The sequence below is a fragment of the Fringilla coelebs genome, assembly GCF_963513975.1.
Source record: "Fringilla coelebs genome assembly, chromosome: 19".
Lineage (NCBI taxonomy): Eukaryota > Metazoa > Chordata > Aves > Passeriformes > Fringillidae > Fringilla > Fringilla coelebs.
The window spans coordinates 4,428,864-4,447,497 of NC_140045.1; the positions used below are offsets into that span (position 1 = coordinate 4,428,864).

General features: G+C 48.9%; 2 protein-coding genes across 2 annotated transcripts; one reads left to right on the plus strand and one right to left on the minus strand.

Moving 5' to 3' along the window:
- Nucleotides 1-442: 442 nt before the first annotated feature.
- TRIM25 (tripartite motif containing 25) lies at nucleotides 443-10,434 on the plus strand. Its single transcript, XM_084218717.1, has 9 exons — nucleotides 443-1,070; nucleotides 2,103-2,198; nucleotides 2,613-2,846; nucleotides 3,324-3,480; nucleotides 3,943-4,020; nucleotides 4,411-4,479; nucleotides 5,103-5,129; nucleotides 5,452-5,541; nucleotides 6,801-10,434. The coding sequence occupies exons 1-9, from the start codon at nucleotides 444-446 to the stop codon at nucleotides 7,331-7,333; spliced, it is 1,911 nt and encodes a 636-aa protein (XP_084074843.1). The 5' UTR covers nucleotide 443; the 3' UTR covers nucleotides 7,334-10,434.
- Nucleotides 10,435-12,667: 2,233 nt separating this feature from the next.
- Nucleotides 12,668-17,862, minus strand: LOC311161003 (meteorin-like protein; the record flags this gene model as incomplete). The annotated part of the gene is made up of 4 exons (XM_084218240.1): nucleotides 17,798-17,862; nucleotides 15,824-16,233; nucleotides 15,452-15,511; nucleotides 12,668-12,984 (listed from the first exon to the last, which is right to left on the minus strand). Exons 2-4 carry the CDS (start codon nucleotides 16,155-16,157, stop codon nucleotides 12,668-12,670), a joined length of 711 nt encoding a protein of 236 aa, XP_084074366.1. The 5' UTR covers nucleotides 16,158-16,233; nucleotides 17,798-17,862.
- Nucleotides 17,863-18,634: the final 772 nt, after the last annotated feature.

Here is an 18,634-nt window from a genome sequence, read left to right on the forward strand (position 1 = left end):
GGACAGCGCTGGGCTGTCCCGAGTTCCCTTGAGCCGGGAGCGGAGCGGGCAGCGCGGCTGGGCACCGCACCCCAGACACCCCGCTGCGGTTCAGAACCGACCCGAGGCCTCCGGGCACCTCCGGGTGACGCTGCCCCGACCCCGGCTCGGAGCCCCCGGCCCGGCCGCAGCCCCGCGGGTGTCGCGTCCCCGCCCCGCGATCCCCTCCCCGCCCCGGGGGTCCCGTCCCCGCCGCGGGGTCCCGTTCCTCCGGGCAAAGCCCCCCGCGTCCCGGGGCTGCCCGGCCCCCCACATGGGCGGGCGCCTCAGGGTTCGTCCCCCGGCTGCCGCCCCTCCCGTCGGGGCGGGATCGGACACGTAGTTTTCCGGAAAGCCCTGGGCGTAGTTTCGTTTCTCCGAGTCCAGGTTTGTTTCGGGTTCTTGGGGCAGCTGCGGACGGGGCGATGGCGGCGCTGGAGTCAGAGTCGGGCCTGTCGGGGCTGGAAGAGGAGCTCACCTGCTCCATCTGCCTCTGCCTCTTCAGCAGCCCCGTGACGGTGCCCTGCGGGCACAACTTCTGCGCCTCCTGCCTGGAGCTCACCTGGGCCGGCCTCTCGGGGGGCTTCAGCTGCCCGCAGTGCCGGGCCACCTTCGCGGGCCGCCCGCAGCTGCAGAAGAACACGGTGCTGTGCCGGGTGGTGGAGCAGCTCCAGGGCCGCTCCGGGGCCAAGGGCGAGGAAGAGGGGGAGAATGAGGATGAGGATGGGGATGGGGAGGCGGGGGGGTGCTGGGCGGGGGAGTCCCCCGTGTTCTGCGACAGCTGCCGGGAGGCGCCGGCCGTGCAGACCTGCCTGACCTGCACCGCGTCCTTCTGCGCCGAGCACCTGCGGCCGCACCGCGACAGCCCAGCCTTCCGCGACCACCAGCTCTGCCCCACCGTGCGCGACCTGCAGCTGCGCAAGTGCCCCCAGCACAACAGGCTCTTCGAGTTCTTCTGCAGCAAGCACGGCGTCTGCATCTGCTCCCTCTGCCTGCTCGGGCACAAGCTGTGCCCCACCAGCCCCTTGGAGCAGGCAAAAGCCTCTGCCCAGGTGAGCAGCCGGGCTGGGCGGGGGTGGCCGGTGGCCCCGGGGCTGGAACACCTTCCCAAGGGCACCCGGAGCGCCCCTTGGCTCCCTCGGTGCCGGGGGAGCCGCTCTGGAGTGCGGGAAGGAGGCCGAACAAGCCGTCGGGTGTCTGGCATTGATGAACTGTTATCTGCCCTCCAACATGTGCTTAGGCACGTCCCCGGAGCCATTCCTCGCGTTTTCCTCGTCTCTCCAAGATGTTGCTCAAGAGCAGGGGTCTGGGAAGGGGCTGTCAGGGAGCTGGATTGACAGGGCTGGGCTGTCCTGGGCTGGGCTCACCAGTGAGGCCTCCCATATTCTGTGGCGTCACCCAGAACCCTGAGCCTCCTCTGCTGCTCTGCTCACTGCCAGGGCTTGTCACTGTCTGAGGGGCTGACAGTCCGCTGCAGATGTTCTTAAGAAGAATTATAAAGGTATCCTAGATCTCAAGTGTGTAGATGAAAGACAGAAGGAGGTTCACAAACTAGAAGGGAAGGAAACCTGGCCTTTATATTTTCCAGCACAGCTGAAAATCAGTGGGGATGAGTAAAGTATGCTGAAAAGGTTTAGGTGGTCAAACTCCCATCTGTTTAGTGGGTGTGTACGCAGCTTAGCTGCAGAACTTAGTCCTGATTGAGCTTAGCAGAATCTTGAACTAAAGGAACAGGTAAATCACATCTGAGGGAGAACATTCTCAAAAAGAGTGGGATGAACGGTAGCATCAGCTTTGTGCTGGAAGTCCAGCCTGACAGCTAATGTAACATTTATTCTTGTCATGGGAACTGCTGTGCTGATGAAAGCACCGGGTCCTTTGTGAAGAGAGTGTCAGCAATGGCATCTTGCTCTTGGGAGAGGTGGGGAGGGTGTGGGTGCCACAAACCACACACGTGCAGAACGCTACTTTTACACCCCCTAAGGTTCGAGGAAGGTAGGTTTTAAGCTGAGAGTAATAAATGCTTACAAGAGCAGACATGACAACTGCCTCTCTGAAATACTTTCTGGTCTCTCCTGTTGCAGTCCCTGCTGAAGAAAAAACTTGCAGAGCTTCATAACCAGAGTGAAAGAACTGCCCGGGCAATGAGCACGGTGAAAACAAAACAGAACCAGTCTGCTGTAAGTGGGGAGCTGCTCTCAGGTTGCCTGGCACCCGCTGGCCACTGGATGGTGTTGGTGATTGTACTCTTGTGACAAGGGCTGCAGTGCTGAGGCTGCACTGGCAGGAGAAGGTGTTACTAGGAAGGAACAGAAAAGAGGAGTCTTGGCAGGGCCAGGAGATGGGAGTAAACCTGGCACTGTGCAAGGTTTTATACCCTCACATGAGGGTGACACTGAAAATGGGCTCCATTCCTTGTGAGTGAAGGAATTTTCTTTTCAAACCACATAGAAGTAGACAGCTCTTCCCTTGCTTGTTTCAAGGAATAGAAGCCCACATGTTCCTCAGAGCCTTTCATTCAGTAGCACTTAAGAGTATTTTGTTTACAAACTGTCCTTTTGAAATCAGTGCCTATCTGCTTTTGTCTGCCCCAGGAGACAGCTTCAAGAAAGAAGGAATTGATCAGAAATGAGTTTTCAGAAGTTAAAGCTGTAATTGAAGAAAGAGAAAATGAGATCATGAAAGCAATTACAGAGGAAGAAAAGAGAGTTTGGAATAAGTTTGATTATATTTACAGTGTTCTGGGAAATAAGAAGAACGAAATTCAGTCTCTCAAAGATCAGATTGAGATGGCACTGACTGAAAGTGATGATATTCTGTTTTTGAAGGTAATGTGTCATTTAAGTGTGAATCCAATTCTTCATTCTGGAATGCAGAATGACAAAAGCTTGCTGTGGTCCTGCTCTTCAGAGACTTCCAGTCAAATGGAAATGCAGTGGTGTGCAAGAACCTGCTATCAAAGGATATCCTAAAAAGTACACAAATATCAGTGAAAGAATGCTGAAGGGCTGTCTGGTAACTCTCCCAGTTCAGCCCCTGCCTCTGCCACAGGCAGAGGGGTCACTGGGCAGGAGTCACCTCGGTGAGGTGTGGCAGCTCTGTGCTGTGACCTGCCTGGTCATTGGTTACCAGTGGGAATTAAGGTGTTTGAGCTGCTGCTGGAATTTTGCCATGAGCCCGTGTCTGTCTGTGGCCTTTGTTCCCTTGAATTTGAGATGAATGCGCAAACTGCATCCCATTTCAAGTGAGTTGGTTGAATTTTTCTCTGTGTGCTACACAAGGTGGTCTCTCATTTGTCGTTTCAGAGAGCAACAGCACTGCAGCGAACATCAACAAAAGAGGCTTTTGTTCCTGTAGTTGAAATGGACCAAAATGTGATGCATTCCACTTACCAGTCTGCCATTACCCTCAAAGACATAGTGAAACTTTCAGTAATTCAGAGTCGGGAGAAAAAAGAAGAAGGTACTCTATCACTGGGGAAATTGGCATTTTCTACTTTTGCTTTGAGCTGAAATGAGGTCTTCTCCAATCCAAATACAATTTTTTTAAAAAGTGCAACAAGTACTGTTGGTTAATATAAATTGTGTCTTCCAATCTCTGCAGTGCTCCATTTCCACATAAAAACATTACAGTCTGGGCTAAATTGGGAGACAAAATGAGTCAGGGTTTCTTCACTGTTATCTATACTTGGATAAGCTGATGGGTATCATGATATTACACCCTTCTGGCACAGCTCAGCCTTTCTTCCTTGGAGTAATTTATGGTATAACTATGTAGCAGGGTTGGATGTGGTTAGGATGTGGATTTGAGGGGAGATTTGAAAGGCTTTAAAGTGGCAGGAAAGATGGATAAGAAGGAAAAATGTCCTCACTAATGCATGATTCCTGACTGTACAAACCATAATGTAAATTATCACCATTGCAGCCAAACCTGTGAAAATTAAGGCCCCTCCAGCAGCTCATCCAAACAAAGCCCCTGTTGGAAAAAAGCCTCCTGGACCACGTAAGTACTGCAGAGCACCATCCTGTCCTAACTGTGGCTTTACTGGTAACTGAGAGCTGAGGCAGTCACCCCAGAGCAGTTTGCTGTGGCGCTGATGCAGTGATGAGCTGCCGTGAGCACCTTGGCCCAGGGAAGGGAGGGTGCTCTGGGGTGTTTGGGGATGCATGCCTTGTGAGCTGGGCAGGTGAACTGCACAGGTACACAGGTGCATTAGCCTGTAGTGGTGTCAGTGTGGGCTGTAAAGCAAAGCAGAGCCTCCCCACCCTCTTGTTGGTGCAGGTGTTTTTAAGTTGTGCCAAACATCTTTTTGTTTGTTTGATAGATTTGTATGCATTGAGTTCTGTTTAGGAGATCTGTTCATGTTCTGGTTTTTTCCTTCCTCCCTCACAGACCAGACCCACAAAGAGAAAAACGTTCCCCAGGCTCAGATCACTTCACCAGGGGAGGCAGATACCACCAGTAAGTGCTGATTAAAGGAATCTTACCCAAACATTTTGCTGCCTCCAGTCTAGGGCTGGGGTGATGGTCTTTGTGGCAGGTTGTACTGGGGCCTTTCTGTGCTATTTTGTCCAGATAGCAGAATTAATGGGCACTGTACCCTTTTGGATGATCTTCCTTGTTTTCTTTTTGAAGTAAATGTAAGTGTTACTTCCAGGGAGCTCTTGACACATGGTCCAAGTGCTGGGTGTGGAGCAGTCAGGGTGTGCTGGGGAAGCAGGGCAGGAATTGAGCTGCAGCTCCTGTTGCTGCCCCAAAAGCTCTCTTGTAAAGAGGAAGGGAATAGTCAGTGTTCCTCATGGGAGCAGGAGGATTCCACGTGCCTGAACACACTGCTCCTGGAGGGGAGATCAAGCTCCTTCCAGGCTTATGACCCTGTGAAATAGGAAGCAAATGGAAGCTGCTTGATGTGCAGCTTCCAGTGTGAGGTATTTGTACATGGCTTCAGCCTGCTGGACTGACAGCTCTGTACTGCTGCGGTTTCAGAAGAGCCATGGTGATGGTATTACAGCTGACACAGTCTTACCAGTGGCTTTTGCCTCCCAGTAGAACTCACAGTTTACTTTTTTCTTTCCCCCCTTCAGAAGAGAAGAAGAAAGCTGCTAAAGTTGGTGAGTCCAAACTTTCATCATGTGTATTCTAATTTTCATTGACTGCTCTTAAAATTATAAGATGGTTTTTAGTGTTGGTGTATTGAACAAAATTTCTGCTCTTGCTGGCCACTGTGGGAGCAATCAAACACTGAGAGAAGCTGTCTGGAGAGTGGGATTTTCAAAACTTGACATGACAGTGAACAGCCTAATATTGAAGTTAACCCTGCATGGAGCAGGAGGCTAAACCAGATCAGCTCCAGCCTGAGTGTGTCTGATGGGGTGTTAAACATGTGAGGTCTCTTCCCAGCTGGCCAAACTCTTTGTTCTTCTGTTGACACAGCACCAACCACCACACCAGCTGCCACAGCTGCTGCTGCTAAAGAGCTGATTGCCAGCTTCCTGAAGAAACCCAGAGAGGAGCTCTTGCAGTGTAAGACACCCAACATTACACTCCTTAAAGATGAACCTTGCTCTTGTTGTACTAGTGCTATGTGTCCTCTGTAGTGACCTGACAAAAATGCATCTGAGGGGGCTTTGTTAGATTAATAGGTTGTTGAAGAAGGAAATTTCTGGAGAAAAAGAGGGGCAGGAGGTTTCTAAGTGGTTCTTTTGCTGGATGAATCAAATTTTTCTTCAGCATCTGTGAATCTTTATGAAGATAAATTAAGTTTTTTAAGTAAGGATTTTGGTTTCCCCAAAAAAGACAGCATTAGGGTAGCCTAGAAACACACTGTAATACACTGGATTATTTTTAAATGAAATGCAGGCTTTTCTCTGAGCCCGTGATGGCTTGTTAAGTTGCTATACAACATGGCATAACTTTTGCTGCCAGATCAGCCATTGTCTTCTTTTGGGGTATTTGGGTTATAAAGGGATCCTGTGAGGCTGCAGTATTGGAATAATATTCCAATATTCCCGGATGGAACGTGTCTGGGCTCGTCCGGCCCTTGCTGCTCGGCCAAAGGCAGCTGCTGTGGTATTTCAGCACAGAGATCCCTCTGGCTAGCTAGGAGTTGCAGCTGGACACTGAGAACAAGTCCAGGCTGGGAGGAACTCAGCTTTACCTCTGATGAAAGTCCTTAGGCTAGGTGAAGAAGAAAGGAAAGGATTCTATAGCAGGGTTTGGTCCAGAGCTTTATTCCAGATCTCTGAACCTTGGTAACAGCCACAGCAGAATCCCGGCCCATTGTCCCAGGTCCTTTAAAGCTCAGGGGGAGGGGGAAGGGAGAGGATAGGTGAGCCACCAACCAGGTGGGAGAGGGCGAGTCTCAGGGGACAATCACATTCAGACAGGCCAATGGCCCAGGGCTGAGAGGCATCTTTTGAACTTCTGCCAATCACACCATGCCCTTGCTGGAAAGTTAAACTTGATGGACAGCACTTAAGACGAGAAAGAGGGAGGGGAACAGAGAAGCTATTGCTACCTGGGAAAGGTTTGGGGAGTCTGAAACAGGAAATTGCAACACACAACAACACTGCAGGAAGGAAGAAAACTTGCCCTCCATTTGCCTGTTGTGTGACATAGAGCTGCAGTTGAACCCAGCAGCTTGTACTGTGGCCCTGAGAGCTGGCTGCACTGAGGAGGAGAGCAGAGCTGGCAGATAACCACGGCAGCAAGTGCTGGGGCGGGCCAGGATATACAAAAGTGCTTTGTTCCCCAGTCCCTTGGAGTGACTGGTGTCATTGCAGATGCTGCCAACATCACCCTGGATTACAACACGGCCCACAACACCGTGGTTCTGGCTGAGAACTACACCAGGATGTCGGTCTCAGACGCCTCCCCGGGTCACAAGTACCACCCCCAGCGCTTCACCGATTACCGCCAGGTGCTGGGCTTCCAGTGCTTCAAGCGCGGCGTGCACTACTGGGAGGTGGAGCTGCAGCAGAGCAGCTTCTGCGGCCTCGGCGTCTGCTACGGCAGCATGGAGCGCCAGGGCCCCGAGAGCCGCCTGGGCAGGAACAGCAAGTCCTGGTGCATCGAGTGGCTCAACTCCAAGTTGTCATCCTGGCACGACGACGTGGAGAAGTGCCTGCCCAACACGAAGGCTACCAAGATCGGGGTGCTGCTCCACTGCGAGGGGGGCTTTGTGGTTTTCATGGCGGTGGGGGAGAAGAATAACCTGATCTATAAATTCAAAGCCCAGTTCACTGAAGCCTTGTACCCGGCCTTCTGGCTGTTCTCCAGTGATGCTGTTCTCTCTCTCTGTCACATGAAAGGGTAAGGTCTTGTACCTCAGTTTAGTTCACGTACAGCGCAGATAATCTGTCTCAAAGATTGATTATTTGATACAAAAATTATCATCTCTTTTAAGCAGTTTAGGAAATCTGCCGGTTCTTTGGTCTGAAGCCTTTAGATAGTGATTTAGTGAAATGTTGGTGATAGTACAAACTACAAGGGTTTGCAAAGGTCTTGATTGCCCTGAAATCAAAGTTATGATGCAAATCCTTGTTAAATGTCTTCAGCGGCACCTGTGGCTTCTGTGGTTTCCTGTACAGGAGCAACAGCATTAATGTGTTCATGGGTAACAATGACCCCTTTGAGAAAGAAACAGGAAGAATTCCTTGACAAATTCAGGCTTTGAGGGAGGTCTCACTGTTGCCTTTTGGCCTGTGCACAGACTGTTGTCCATACAGGTGTTCTCAGTGTAGGACTCCACCAGATGCTACAGAAAGAGCTGTTGAAATCCCTAAGTTCAGGTCTTATGGCTGTCTATGACAAATCTCATCAGAATGGAACTGCAGAGACTTCTAGAATTGATGGGAAGTAAATGGTATTAGAATCACCAGGAAACAAATTATATCAGCCCAGACACTGGGAATACAGCAGAGAGTTGTCAGGAAGACATCCTGCAGAGCAGAGGTGTGCATCCTGTGATGAAGATTGTGGGATGAAGCATTCTGTGTCATCTTCTGACCCAGGACATGCTTCACATCTTCACACTGAAGGCTTTTCAGTGCTAGTTTTTTGTGTGTGTGCTGAGGAGTTCAGGGGGTGCATTCCTGCTCTCAGGTTCTCCTGTTCCAATGGTTTTCCTCTTTAGGATGTGGGATATTCTCTGCTGGTATATCTGTAGCTTAAAGCAGGGTCTCCTGTCATAAAGCTTTTCCTCTTTATGAGGTGGGACATTATCTCCTGGTGTACCTTTTGTTGTTCAGGTGGTAGAAACTGGATTTCTTGCATGTTTTTGGGACTCCAATTTGAGGAGTCTCAAGACAGAGTGCAAGTACCTGGAAAATGCTGGTTCCTCTCTGCATGAAGCCTGTGGGCAGACAGGGTGAGTCTTTTGACATACAGAGAATTAGCACAAAGGACAATGAATATACATCCATTCTTCTTGGGATGGATATTTAATTCTCCTGGTGTTCTTTGGTCTGTGGTATGTCTTCAGAAGTTCTCACCAGGTACAGAGAAATCTGTACTTCTTCCTTACAACTTTAAAACAATCTGTAGGCAATCAAGGTGTTTGGATCTCATAGTTATAGGGCCTGTACCTTGTTGGTGCCTCTGGACTTACTGTGCCAGCTTCTATTTCTTGTAGCCCATGGGAAGCTCACACGAGAGCCTTCCTGGACTTGGATTTCTAAAACTGCCCTTACAGGACTTGGTGAAATAGAACACAAAGCCACTGCTGGCAGTTTGGCAGGGAACTGTTAGAATGCTTGAAAGAACCTCTTTGATTGCACTCCACATTAGCCAAGGTGCTTTGGAGAGAGGCTTTCAGGAATTCAGGCTTGGTGTCTATTTTTACTTGGTTTGTAAACTCTTAGTACTTTGTCAAGGATAGCACAAGTCTCACTTCTTCCAATTTTTTGGTCAGAATAGGATATGGAATGGATGGTGGATCCAAAAGTGCCGTGGCTGTCTTTGGAGCAGTTCTACTCCCTGAAGGGTCTCCACTTTCCAAAGCACAGTCAGCACTAAAACTCCCAGCCTGAGCAGAATGCTGCAAAAGGTGCAGAAGGAGGCTCTGTCCTGCTGGGAACCAGCAATGGTGACAAACTGGGTTTTCTGCCCTTCCAGTTTTTCAGCAGTGATGGATAAGAGCAGTTCCCTCTGAGAAATCCTTTTGCTCCCTGGCTGTGCACAGGGCTGCAGAAGCACTCAGCAGGGTGCTGAAGGAGCACTGTCCCCTTGGCCCTGGGCAAAGCCGTGCTCCAGCAGTCTGTGCAGTGGAGAAAGTCCCCATCCTCTGTTCCTTGCTTCTTGACTTTAAAGAGGTGTCAGTACTGGCCTCTGAGTCTGTGGCCTTCTGTGGCCATGGTCTGGAGGGACACCCCAGCAAAGTAAAGAGCAGCTTTTATTCTGCCTGTTGGACAAAGTGGGATTCTTGACATGGCACACTGGTGTAGGACCAAGCATGTGGAACACATGAGGTGTCCTGCATTACCAGGCAGTGAAACAAGCCTTCTGCTGGGCCCCTGATCCTCTTTTGCTTTCCTTTGTGATATGAATGACTAGAAGTGATAGAGTGAAGTTCTGTTAATTTGGAATTCACAGAATCACAGAATATTCTGAGTTGGAAGGGACTCACAAGGATCACTGAGTCCAGATCTTGAGTGAAGGATCCATATGGGGATGGGACTGGGGACCTTGGCATTACTAGGACCAATCTCTGGGCATCTGAGAAATCTTTTGGTTAGCTTCAGGTATCTTGCATAGTTTGGAACATTAGTGTGATACAACATTTATAACTAATAATATTAGCGTGTTTAGGAGAAATACTAGTTACTGCATGATAAATGATCATTTTAAAACCTTTTCAACACAACTGAAGTGGTTTAACTTGGGCACTAGCTGTAAGAACTACCTGTAGTTTTAAACAAGACATATATGGGAGCATATATTTTAATTGTCATTCTGTTTTTAGTATTACAAAGAAAGCAACTTAGTCTAGAAAAAGAACTAATTCTGGTGTTAACACCATGAAAACGTGCATTGATTTGCATTTTAATATACAAATGAGAGTAAAACAAAAAAAACAGTTGCTGAATGAAAATAAATGAATGTTTAATCTTTTCTTCAATTAAAGACATCAGTAAAGCAGTGTATTTAGAGAAAGATATGCAGTTGTAAACCTGTTGGTTATACTGATATAAAAGCCCTGTACTTCAGTGTACAGTGTGTTACTGTTTGTAGCTGTGCCAGCCACACACAGGCAGGGCCACCCCCGTGGATTTTGTGCCACCCCCGTGGATTTTGTGCCACCACCATGGATTTTGTGCCACCACCATGGATTTTGTGCCACCTGGTCCCTGTGCCTGTCCCCACTGCAGGGGCTGGCTGGTGACTGGTGATGGCTTGAGCTCAATAAAAACTCACAGTAAACCCTAACTCTGCATGTTCTGTTCTCTGCTCAGGGTGGAAGCAGGGAGGGAGGCAGAAGTGAAGCCACAACAAAGGTCAGCTGCTCTAGGGCATCCCTCCCTGGCTGTGGGGAGCTGGGGAAGGGGCAGGCAGAGCTGGGCTGTTCTCTGGGCTGGCCTGAGCTGCCTCCTTCCCCTGAGCCACACACCATGGTCAGTGATGCTGCCTCCTCCCTGGGGTGAGATCATCCTTCCCAGGAAACAGGAGACCTTTTTGGGTAAGCACAGCCATGGTCATCAGCTGGAGGGAGATGGACAATTAATGACACAGTGTGGGATTGCTCTAAAAAGCCTTAGGGCAGCATCTGGCAGCCTAAGTTACACCTGGAAGCAGCAACAGGTGATGATTCCTGATGGTTTCACCCTGTGAAATTGCAAGCTGCTGCCTCCCCACGTGGCCAGTGAAGAGCAATTCAGCAGGGAACTGCTTTGGTGCCTCAACAGATTTAAAAATCAGCCCAAACAAAGCATCCATGAAACAAGTTAAACATTTCCACCTTGAGTTCTCCAAGTGACTTGGGCTGAGGAAGGTTGTGGGGAAGGAAATCTCTGAAGAGTTTGCAGACTCACACAGTGTTGCTTGAACAGTGGGATAGGTACTACAGAAACCAGGGGGGGAGGAATCCTCATCTTCACTACTTGTCCAGTGCTGTCCCTGGGATCAGGAGGTCAATTAGGTCTGCCAGAGCTTTGCCCCAGTTTCCAAAGACAGACAAAGAGGTATTTTTAGCCTGTGTAAGCTTGCCTGCAGCCAGAGGCCTGAGCAGGTACTGAGGCCCCAGGGAAGTCAGCAGGATCATACTCATACAAGGTCTGTTTTCTTCCTTGCTAATGGCATTTCCTCTTGATGCAGCTTTGTGAATACTTTTTCACAGCAAAAAGAACAACCAAGTTAGACTCCAAATCATACTCTCTGTGAATATATGTAAAAATGTTTATTGAGACATTCCCTATTTTAGTAAAATTGCGTTGGTTTGTGTTTAACAATGTATTTCTGTACCCAGGCCTCTGACTCCCTCCCATTTCTTCCCCCCTGCCTAATTCCCTCCCAATTAAGTGGCTGCTACTTCTCAAATAATCAATGTCAGTTAAAAACGTGCCACTGTGTGGTCATTGTATGACTCCCATTCAAAGCTCATGTCATTTAGACTTTCATTGGCAGCTATTTTGTCCCATAAAAAAGTTCAAGACAGCAATTTGTGAATCTTGCTCAGCCAAGTAGAACTGTGGAAAAGAGGAGTCATTCCAAAAGTCAATTAATTGTGGCCTGTCAGAGTTCTCCTCATTCAGTTTCCTCCAGGCCCTGTCCTGGGCTCCCATCTGTCAGCCCCGTGCTGCCCAGGCTGCAATCAGATGCCATTACATGGGAAATAATGGGTTTATTCACACCATTTATTGGCTTCTGTGTGGCAGACACATTTGTTTATCATTTTACGGTGTAGCAATTCCATTTCCATAAAATACAGGCAATTGTGTGAGCCTGGCTAAAGCACTAAGGCAGGGTGGGAGGAGCCACCAATCAAATAATAAAGGCTAATTAAAAAGAGGCAGATAATTTAGGTGAAAATACCATCATGAGGAATTCTTGATCCTAAATTAGTTCAACAGAACTTTAAGGAGGCAACTTAGTTGCATTTTGTTTGTGCTTGTATTAAACTCCTTAATGTTTTTTCAATGTCAGAAAAGAGCATGTACTTTTTACAGCGTCTACATTCCGTTTTAAAAATCAAGTAATTCTTGGTGAAGAAAAGGCTTTTTTTGCTTTAGAGGTAGTTTATTACTCCCAGGTTAGAGAGAGTTTTCACATTTGCCTTTAAAGGAAGAGAAATCAAGCAGAGACTGGGGAGGGGAGAAAAATATCTAGAGAAAAAGCACATAACATTTACACAGAGCAAGAGATGTTAGAGGGGCTTTTATAGTACTGAGCACAGGCTGCTTTCCAACCTTCCCCAAAAGACTCTTTCCAAAATCCAGAGTTATTTTGTGAGGCAGAGAAAATGCGACGAAAGAGAAATTAATGTGAGTTAAAAGTCAGTTCACAGGGCTCACAGAGCCATTATCTTCCAGGAAATCCTCCAGGTCCCAGTTTGGGTGGAATTGTTAACTTTAGTCCTTGGTTTTAACTCTGCTCCAGATGCAGTATCAAAGGCTGGGCTGAAATTTTTCAGCTCTCAGCAGCAGTGTCCCTCACCTCAGTTGAGCTCAAACTCACAGGGGTTGGCTCCCCTTTCTCTGGCAGCCTGGTAAACCAACATGAAATCCTTAAACCGAGGGGCACAGCCCAGCCAGGCTTCCCCAAAGTGTTCACTCCCAGTGAAGAGGAAATCTCCCCCTCCCTTCTTCACCTGGCACTGCAGAAGGGTCCGGATGGGGCCTCGCCACTGCCCGCTCCCTTCCTCCTGCTGGAAAATCTGGTTTTTCTGCCTGTAGACCTTCTGGACTCTGACCTCCACCTGGGACATGTGGTTCTCTGAGTCGTGGGAGACACTTTGGATGGATCCTTTCACCACTGGATGTGAGGGAGACAGGAGGTGGTTATGGAGCAGAAGGGGAGCAGGGCAGGTACCACGAGCTCACAGAACGAAGGAGCTGAGAGCGGCTTTGCTGTGCAGTTGTGACACCGCCTGCACACGGACACACTTCTGAGTTTACATTGCATCCTTTGCCCAGGGGATCCCCATGCAAGCTCTGCTACATCCTTGGAATTGTGCTTTATGACTGCTCAAACCAGCTACACCAGGGGAAAAAGCTTGATAATGCAAAGCAGTGCAGGATTAAAAAAGCACATGACAAGAGGTCAGCTAAGGGATTAATTTTTTTCAGTCTGTGTTCCAAGCCTACAACTATCACAGATGCCTCCTGCCTGACTCCAGGGGACTCTGGAGCTTTTCCTGTCACAGCACTAACAGAGGCTGATGCAAGAAAAATCAGAATATTATTTGGCCAGAAAAAAATGAGAGCTTGTTAAATGTTTTCATTTAAACATTGAGTGGTTTTTTTCCCTCTCAAAAGACAATGTCATCCATCCACCAAAGACACTTTGGAAGATGATGAACAACACTAAAAATCTTAGAGTGACTTTATTTGAAGTGATTTATGATAAATCACTTTGCATACATGTACCTTCTTCTCCCAGAAGGGTCCTAGCTGGAAGGAAGACATAAGAAGCCATTGTCTCTGTTTGAAAGCATTCTTTGCATCCATCATATGGAGAATGAAGCATCCCATCTGACAGGTGTTTGTTGTCCTGAAGCCACCTTTATCATTGTCACTGCCCCCATTTTCCACAGCAATCAATTATTCTTCTACTAATTAAATTAATTTCAATCCCACATCCATAGAAGGCTCAGAAACATTCACCATTTGAGAAAGAGCTCTTCAGCAAGTGAGAGGTTACAAAACCACCCTCCTGCCACTAAACTCTTTCACTCTCGTACAGAAAACTCAACAACCCAAGATGCAGAAAAACCTTATCTCAGAAGTTCTCAAGAACTTCCTCAATTATTGAGATTTCCAGGGGAATCCAGAATTTTGTGTAACAGATGTCTCTGCTCTCTGGGTCCCTCTTTGTGTGACCATTTTCAATCAGAGGCAGCCCAGTCTATTGACCAGCTATAATGCACTTGTTCCTGGTGCTGGGGGTGCATTGGCTGCAGACCCCCATGCTCAGGACAACCCTGGAGCCCCCACTCCCTGCCAGTGTCATTTACACTTTCATTAGCAGCTATTTTCTCTGATCAAAACAGCTGATGAGAGCGATGTGTGAGCTGGGGCTAGGCAGTCAGGCCATCAAAGGAGTCACTTCAAAGGGCTGTTCCTTCTGGGCTGTTGCTGCTGTGAGTGTGAGAGTCCCCTTTGTGTGCCTGGGCCCCCACATCTGTCAGTCCTGGCTTGGGAACCACACCTTCCTGCGGGACAGACAGCGGGCTGGATGGCACCACTTCGTTTAGAAGAAGAATAAAAATTACCAGCAAGAAGAATAAAAATTACCAGTCCTTCCCCCAGGACAGAGGATGGGCTGGATGGCACCACTTAGTTCAGAAGAATAAAAACTACCAGCTGTGGAGCACTCTTAAGGGAAGCACGCTCTGCACTGGCTTTGTATTGGCACCATGATGCTGGTGTCTGATTTTAAAAGCCTTAAAGTACGGCAAGGCCTGGTGGGAAAGTAGTAATTTGGTGAGGTTTTTGAATACAGAGTTTGTAGTTTTATTTCTTTAGGTAGGTACATTTACAGCAATGGAATTGTGGCTGTGTGGAGAGGCAACTCTACAGCTTTAGCTATTTGAGCTAATCAAAGAGGTACAAATGAACATGTGGGAAAATGTGGCAATAAAATTAACAAATCACAATTGAAAGAAAAAATCTATTGCATTGAAAAAATAATGTAATAATGTAATGCAAAAAAAATAATAATGTATTATCAGATTACTATATTTTATTATTTCTTTTCTTATGGGCTAATAACTGTGCTGTTCCCTCGTAAAGGATGAAACCTAACCAGGATGTCACTGGAGGAAAGTTTAAATCCCATGAAATCTTTAGCTAAGTTGCAAACAACTCACTGCCTCGATAAAAACCGGGGGAGTGTCAAACTGAGGGGAGAGAGAAGGCAGATTCATAACTGGGATTAAAACAAATACAGACAAAGGGAATAAAAATGATCACACCGAGCATGTTCAACCTGAGTGTACATCTACACACGTGGCTCAGCTACACCTGCGAGCCAGCAGCACACCTGAGAGCATTGCTCACAGTTCAGTTTTAGTTCATAACCTTTCTGCCTGCAGGAAATTAGGACGTTGGCAGCAAAGCTTCTCCCTTCTGGGTTTCACTTTGCACCCTCCCATTCAGATTCTTTTCCACAGTTTCTTTCCCAGATCAGAGAGCACAGCCATGCTATTATTTTAAGAAAAAATAAATCCAAATAATCAATGTGAATTAAAGGCAGAATGACTCCCCTTTAGTCAGCTTACCAAAATCACTGCTGCAGATGGCCATAAGGAGTTCCATGTTGTCACAAGGACGGCACATAGCTAGAAGAAACAGAGCAGTTACTTATGACACTCTAGTACATCCCATTGCAAAAGGACTGGTGAATTCAGAGGGAAAACGGGGCAGAACAACCAGCTTGAAGAGCACTGCTATCAGATGCAACCCAAAATTCTTGTTATGCAAATACACCACAGCAAAGAAATAGGCACAGAGGATGCTCTGAGTGAGGGCACCGCCGGGCACAAGGGCCTCCTTTGCGATGCCAAACCAGCCCGTGTCTCCAGGGATGCACCAGCTCAGTGGGGATCAGCTGCCACCTGAGATCCACCCAGGAGTGCAGCCCCTGCTCTCACCTTCAGCCAGGGCCATCTTTTTGAAGTCGGGGCCGGCCGTGCTCCGCTTGCTCAGCAGCTCGTACTGGAAGCTGGCGGTGCGGCGGCTGATGTCCCTCTGCGGGCTGGCCTGCAGGAACAGGGCCACCCGCTCCGGGCTGCGGGCACTGAAGCACGACACGTGGCGGGGCCGAGCCCCCTCTGCCTCGCTGAGCACCAGGTGCAGCTGCCCAGCACGCTCCACGTAGATGCTGGCGCCCTGGAAGTCGCTGGCGGGTTTGATGCAGAGCGCGCTGTGCTGGGCACCGGCCACGTTGGGCTGCAGAACCACGCGCAGGGCTCGGGCCGGGTACATCCACTCCAGGGAGCCCCGGGTGCAGCGCAGGCGGACCTGCTCCACCGCACGGGAACGCGGCTCCCGGCTCAGACCACTGCCGGGAGAAGGAGAAGAAGAGGAAGAAGAAGAAGAAGAAGAAGAAGAAGAAGAAGAAGAAGACGAAGAAGAAGAAGAAGAAGAAGAAGAAGAGGAAGAAGAAGAGGAAGAAGAAGAGGAAGAAGAAGAAGAAGAAGAAGAAGAAGAAGAAGAAGAAGAAGAAGAAGAAGAGGAAGAAGAAGACAAAGAAGAAGAAGAAGACGAAGAAGAAGAAGACGAAGAAGAAGACGAAGAGGAAGAAGAGGAAGAAGAAGAGGAAGAAGAAGAAGAAGAGGAAGAAGAAGAGGAAGAAGAAGAAGAAGAAGAAGAAGAGGAAGAAGAAGACAAAGAAGAAGAAGACGAAGAAGAAGAAGAAGAAGAAGAAGAAGAAGAAGAAGAAGAAGAAGAAGAAGAAGAAGAAGAAGAAGAAGAAGAAGAGGAAGAAGAAGAGGAAGAAGAAGAGGAAGAAGACGAAGAAGAAGAAGAAGAAGAAGAAGAAGAAGAAGAGGAAGAAGAAGAGGAAGAAGAAGAAGACGAAGAAGGCGAAGAAGAAGAAGAAGAAGAAGAAGAGGAAGAAGAAGAAGAGGTAGAAGAAGAGGAAGAAGAAGAAGAAGAGGAAGAAGAAGAGGAAGAAGAAGAAGAAGAAGAAGAAGAAGAAGAAGAGGAAGAGGAAGAAGAAGACAAAGAAGAAGAAGAAGACGAAGAAGAAGAAGACGAAGAAGAAGAAGACGAAGAGGAAGAAGAGGAAGAAGAGGAAGAGGAAGAAGAGGAAGAAGAGGAAGCCATTGCACCACGCACCATCTGGACATACAGATCCTATTCCTAACTCTCCTCATGACCTTCAAATTGGCTTCCTCCGGCTGTACTGGGTTCTTCCCCTCCCACCCCTCGGATCTGAAGTGCAGCACCATGCAGGAGCCACACAGGACAGGGAATGCTCACAGCTGGGTGCAGCCAAAGGAACCTCAGTCCCTTTCACCAAATCCATGCTTCAATGTCTGCAGCACCCAGAGAAATGTCAGAGACCAATTTCTCACTGCTAAATAGCTCAAAACTTTTCCCTGTGGTACGACTGGCCACTGCTCAGCTGTCCAGAAAATCCCACGTGCAAGTGCATGGATGGGGGTGAGAGCCACTGACTTGCAGCAGGAGCTGCACGGCAATGTTATGCCTGAAAAATTTGGTTTAAAGATCTACTTTCTAAAATTACTTTTAATATTTCCAATATAAACTCATTAAGACAATGGTTTTGATAAAAAGGGTGGTGCTGGCCCTGTTCCCAAACTCCCGCTCAAGCCTGTGCAACTCCACTGCTTTCAGAACACTTTTGCTGAGGTCACTTATGAAAGTCAAATCCCCACCAGCATAACCGTTGAAAGAAAAGTAAAAAGGCAACAAAAGACAGTGGGAAAGGAGGTAATATTTGAGAATATCGAGAACACTTGTGGCCTATTTCCCTGCCGGTGACTGAAGTAAACCCAGCAGCACGGGGCACCGCACCCAGCGCTCCCTCCCCGCGATCGCCGGTTCCCGGGGCCGGTTCCCGGTTCCCGCAGCCCCCGGGCCCGGCCGTGCGCACCCACCTGCCCCTCCAGCTGCAGCGGTCGGCGCTGCCCGGCCGGGATCCCCCCGCCAGCAGCAGCGGCAGCAGCAGGGCCAGCAGCCCGGGCGAGCCCCGCACCGCGGCCATGGGCCGGCGGCTCGGCCGGGCGCGGGCCGGGCTTTAAGGGCGGCGGGAGAGAAAGGGGTGGGCTGGGGCTGCGCCTGGCACCGACCCCTTCCCCCTTCCCCCTTCCCCTTTCCCCCTTCCCCCTTCCCCCGCCCCGCGGAGCGAGCCCCCAGCACTGGGGACAGCAGGGACACCCCGCCGTCACCCTTCCCTCTGCGCACCGCTGTCCCCATCGCCCCCTTTTGTCTCTGAAATATTTAGAAGTGATTAATAACAGTTTCTCATCGCGGTGGAGGAACAAACAAAAATCGCGTCAACATAAGCAAAGCGAATTTTGAATGAATGATGGAAATTCAATAGTTTTAACTTCTGCTTTCATGATTATCTTTCAGGGGTCCGTGCACAAGAAAGCTCCGGGGCCCACGATTATCATGCTAAAAGCCGGGCTGTGCCTGCCAATAATTAGATTTCTATATGCATTGCCCTTCCCATATTTTCAATGAACGACATGGGGAGATGCTCCTTTGCAGGTCTGGGAGAGCGAGGCTCTTTTCTGCAGCTCTTAAGCGTGGAATCGGGATTTCGCGGCCGGGCGGGGACAATGGCCCTCGGCACGGCTGGGTGGCACATCCCAGGAGCCGCCGGGCATTGTTCGCACCCAGCGCCCGCGGTCACCGGGACCCTCCGGCCATCTGTTACCTTGCGGTTACCAGCGTGTTCTCACATTGCCCACAGATGCACGGGCAGAGGC

Excerpts from the sequence above, each read along its gene's own strand:
- TRIM25 (XM_084218717.1), top strand. The coding sequence starts at position 444 with ATGGCGGCGCTGGAGTCAGAGTCGGGCCTGTCGGGGCTGGAAGAGGAG. Across the intron at positions 1,071-2,102 it reads AGGCAAAAGCCTCTGCCCAG|TCCCTGCTGAAGAAAAAACT; the intron begins GTGAGCAGCCGG and ends CTCCTGTTGCAG. Across the intron at positions 4,021-4,410 it reads AAAAAAGCCTCCTGGACCAC|ACCAGACCCACAAAGAGAAA; the intron begins GTAAGTACTGCA and ends CCTCCCTCACAG.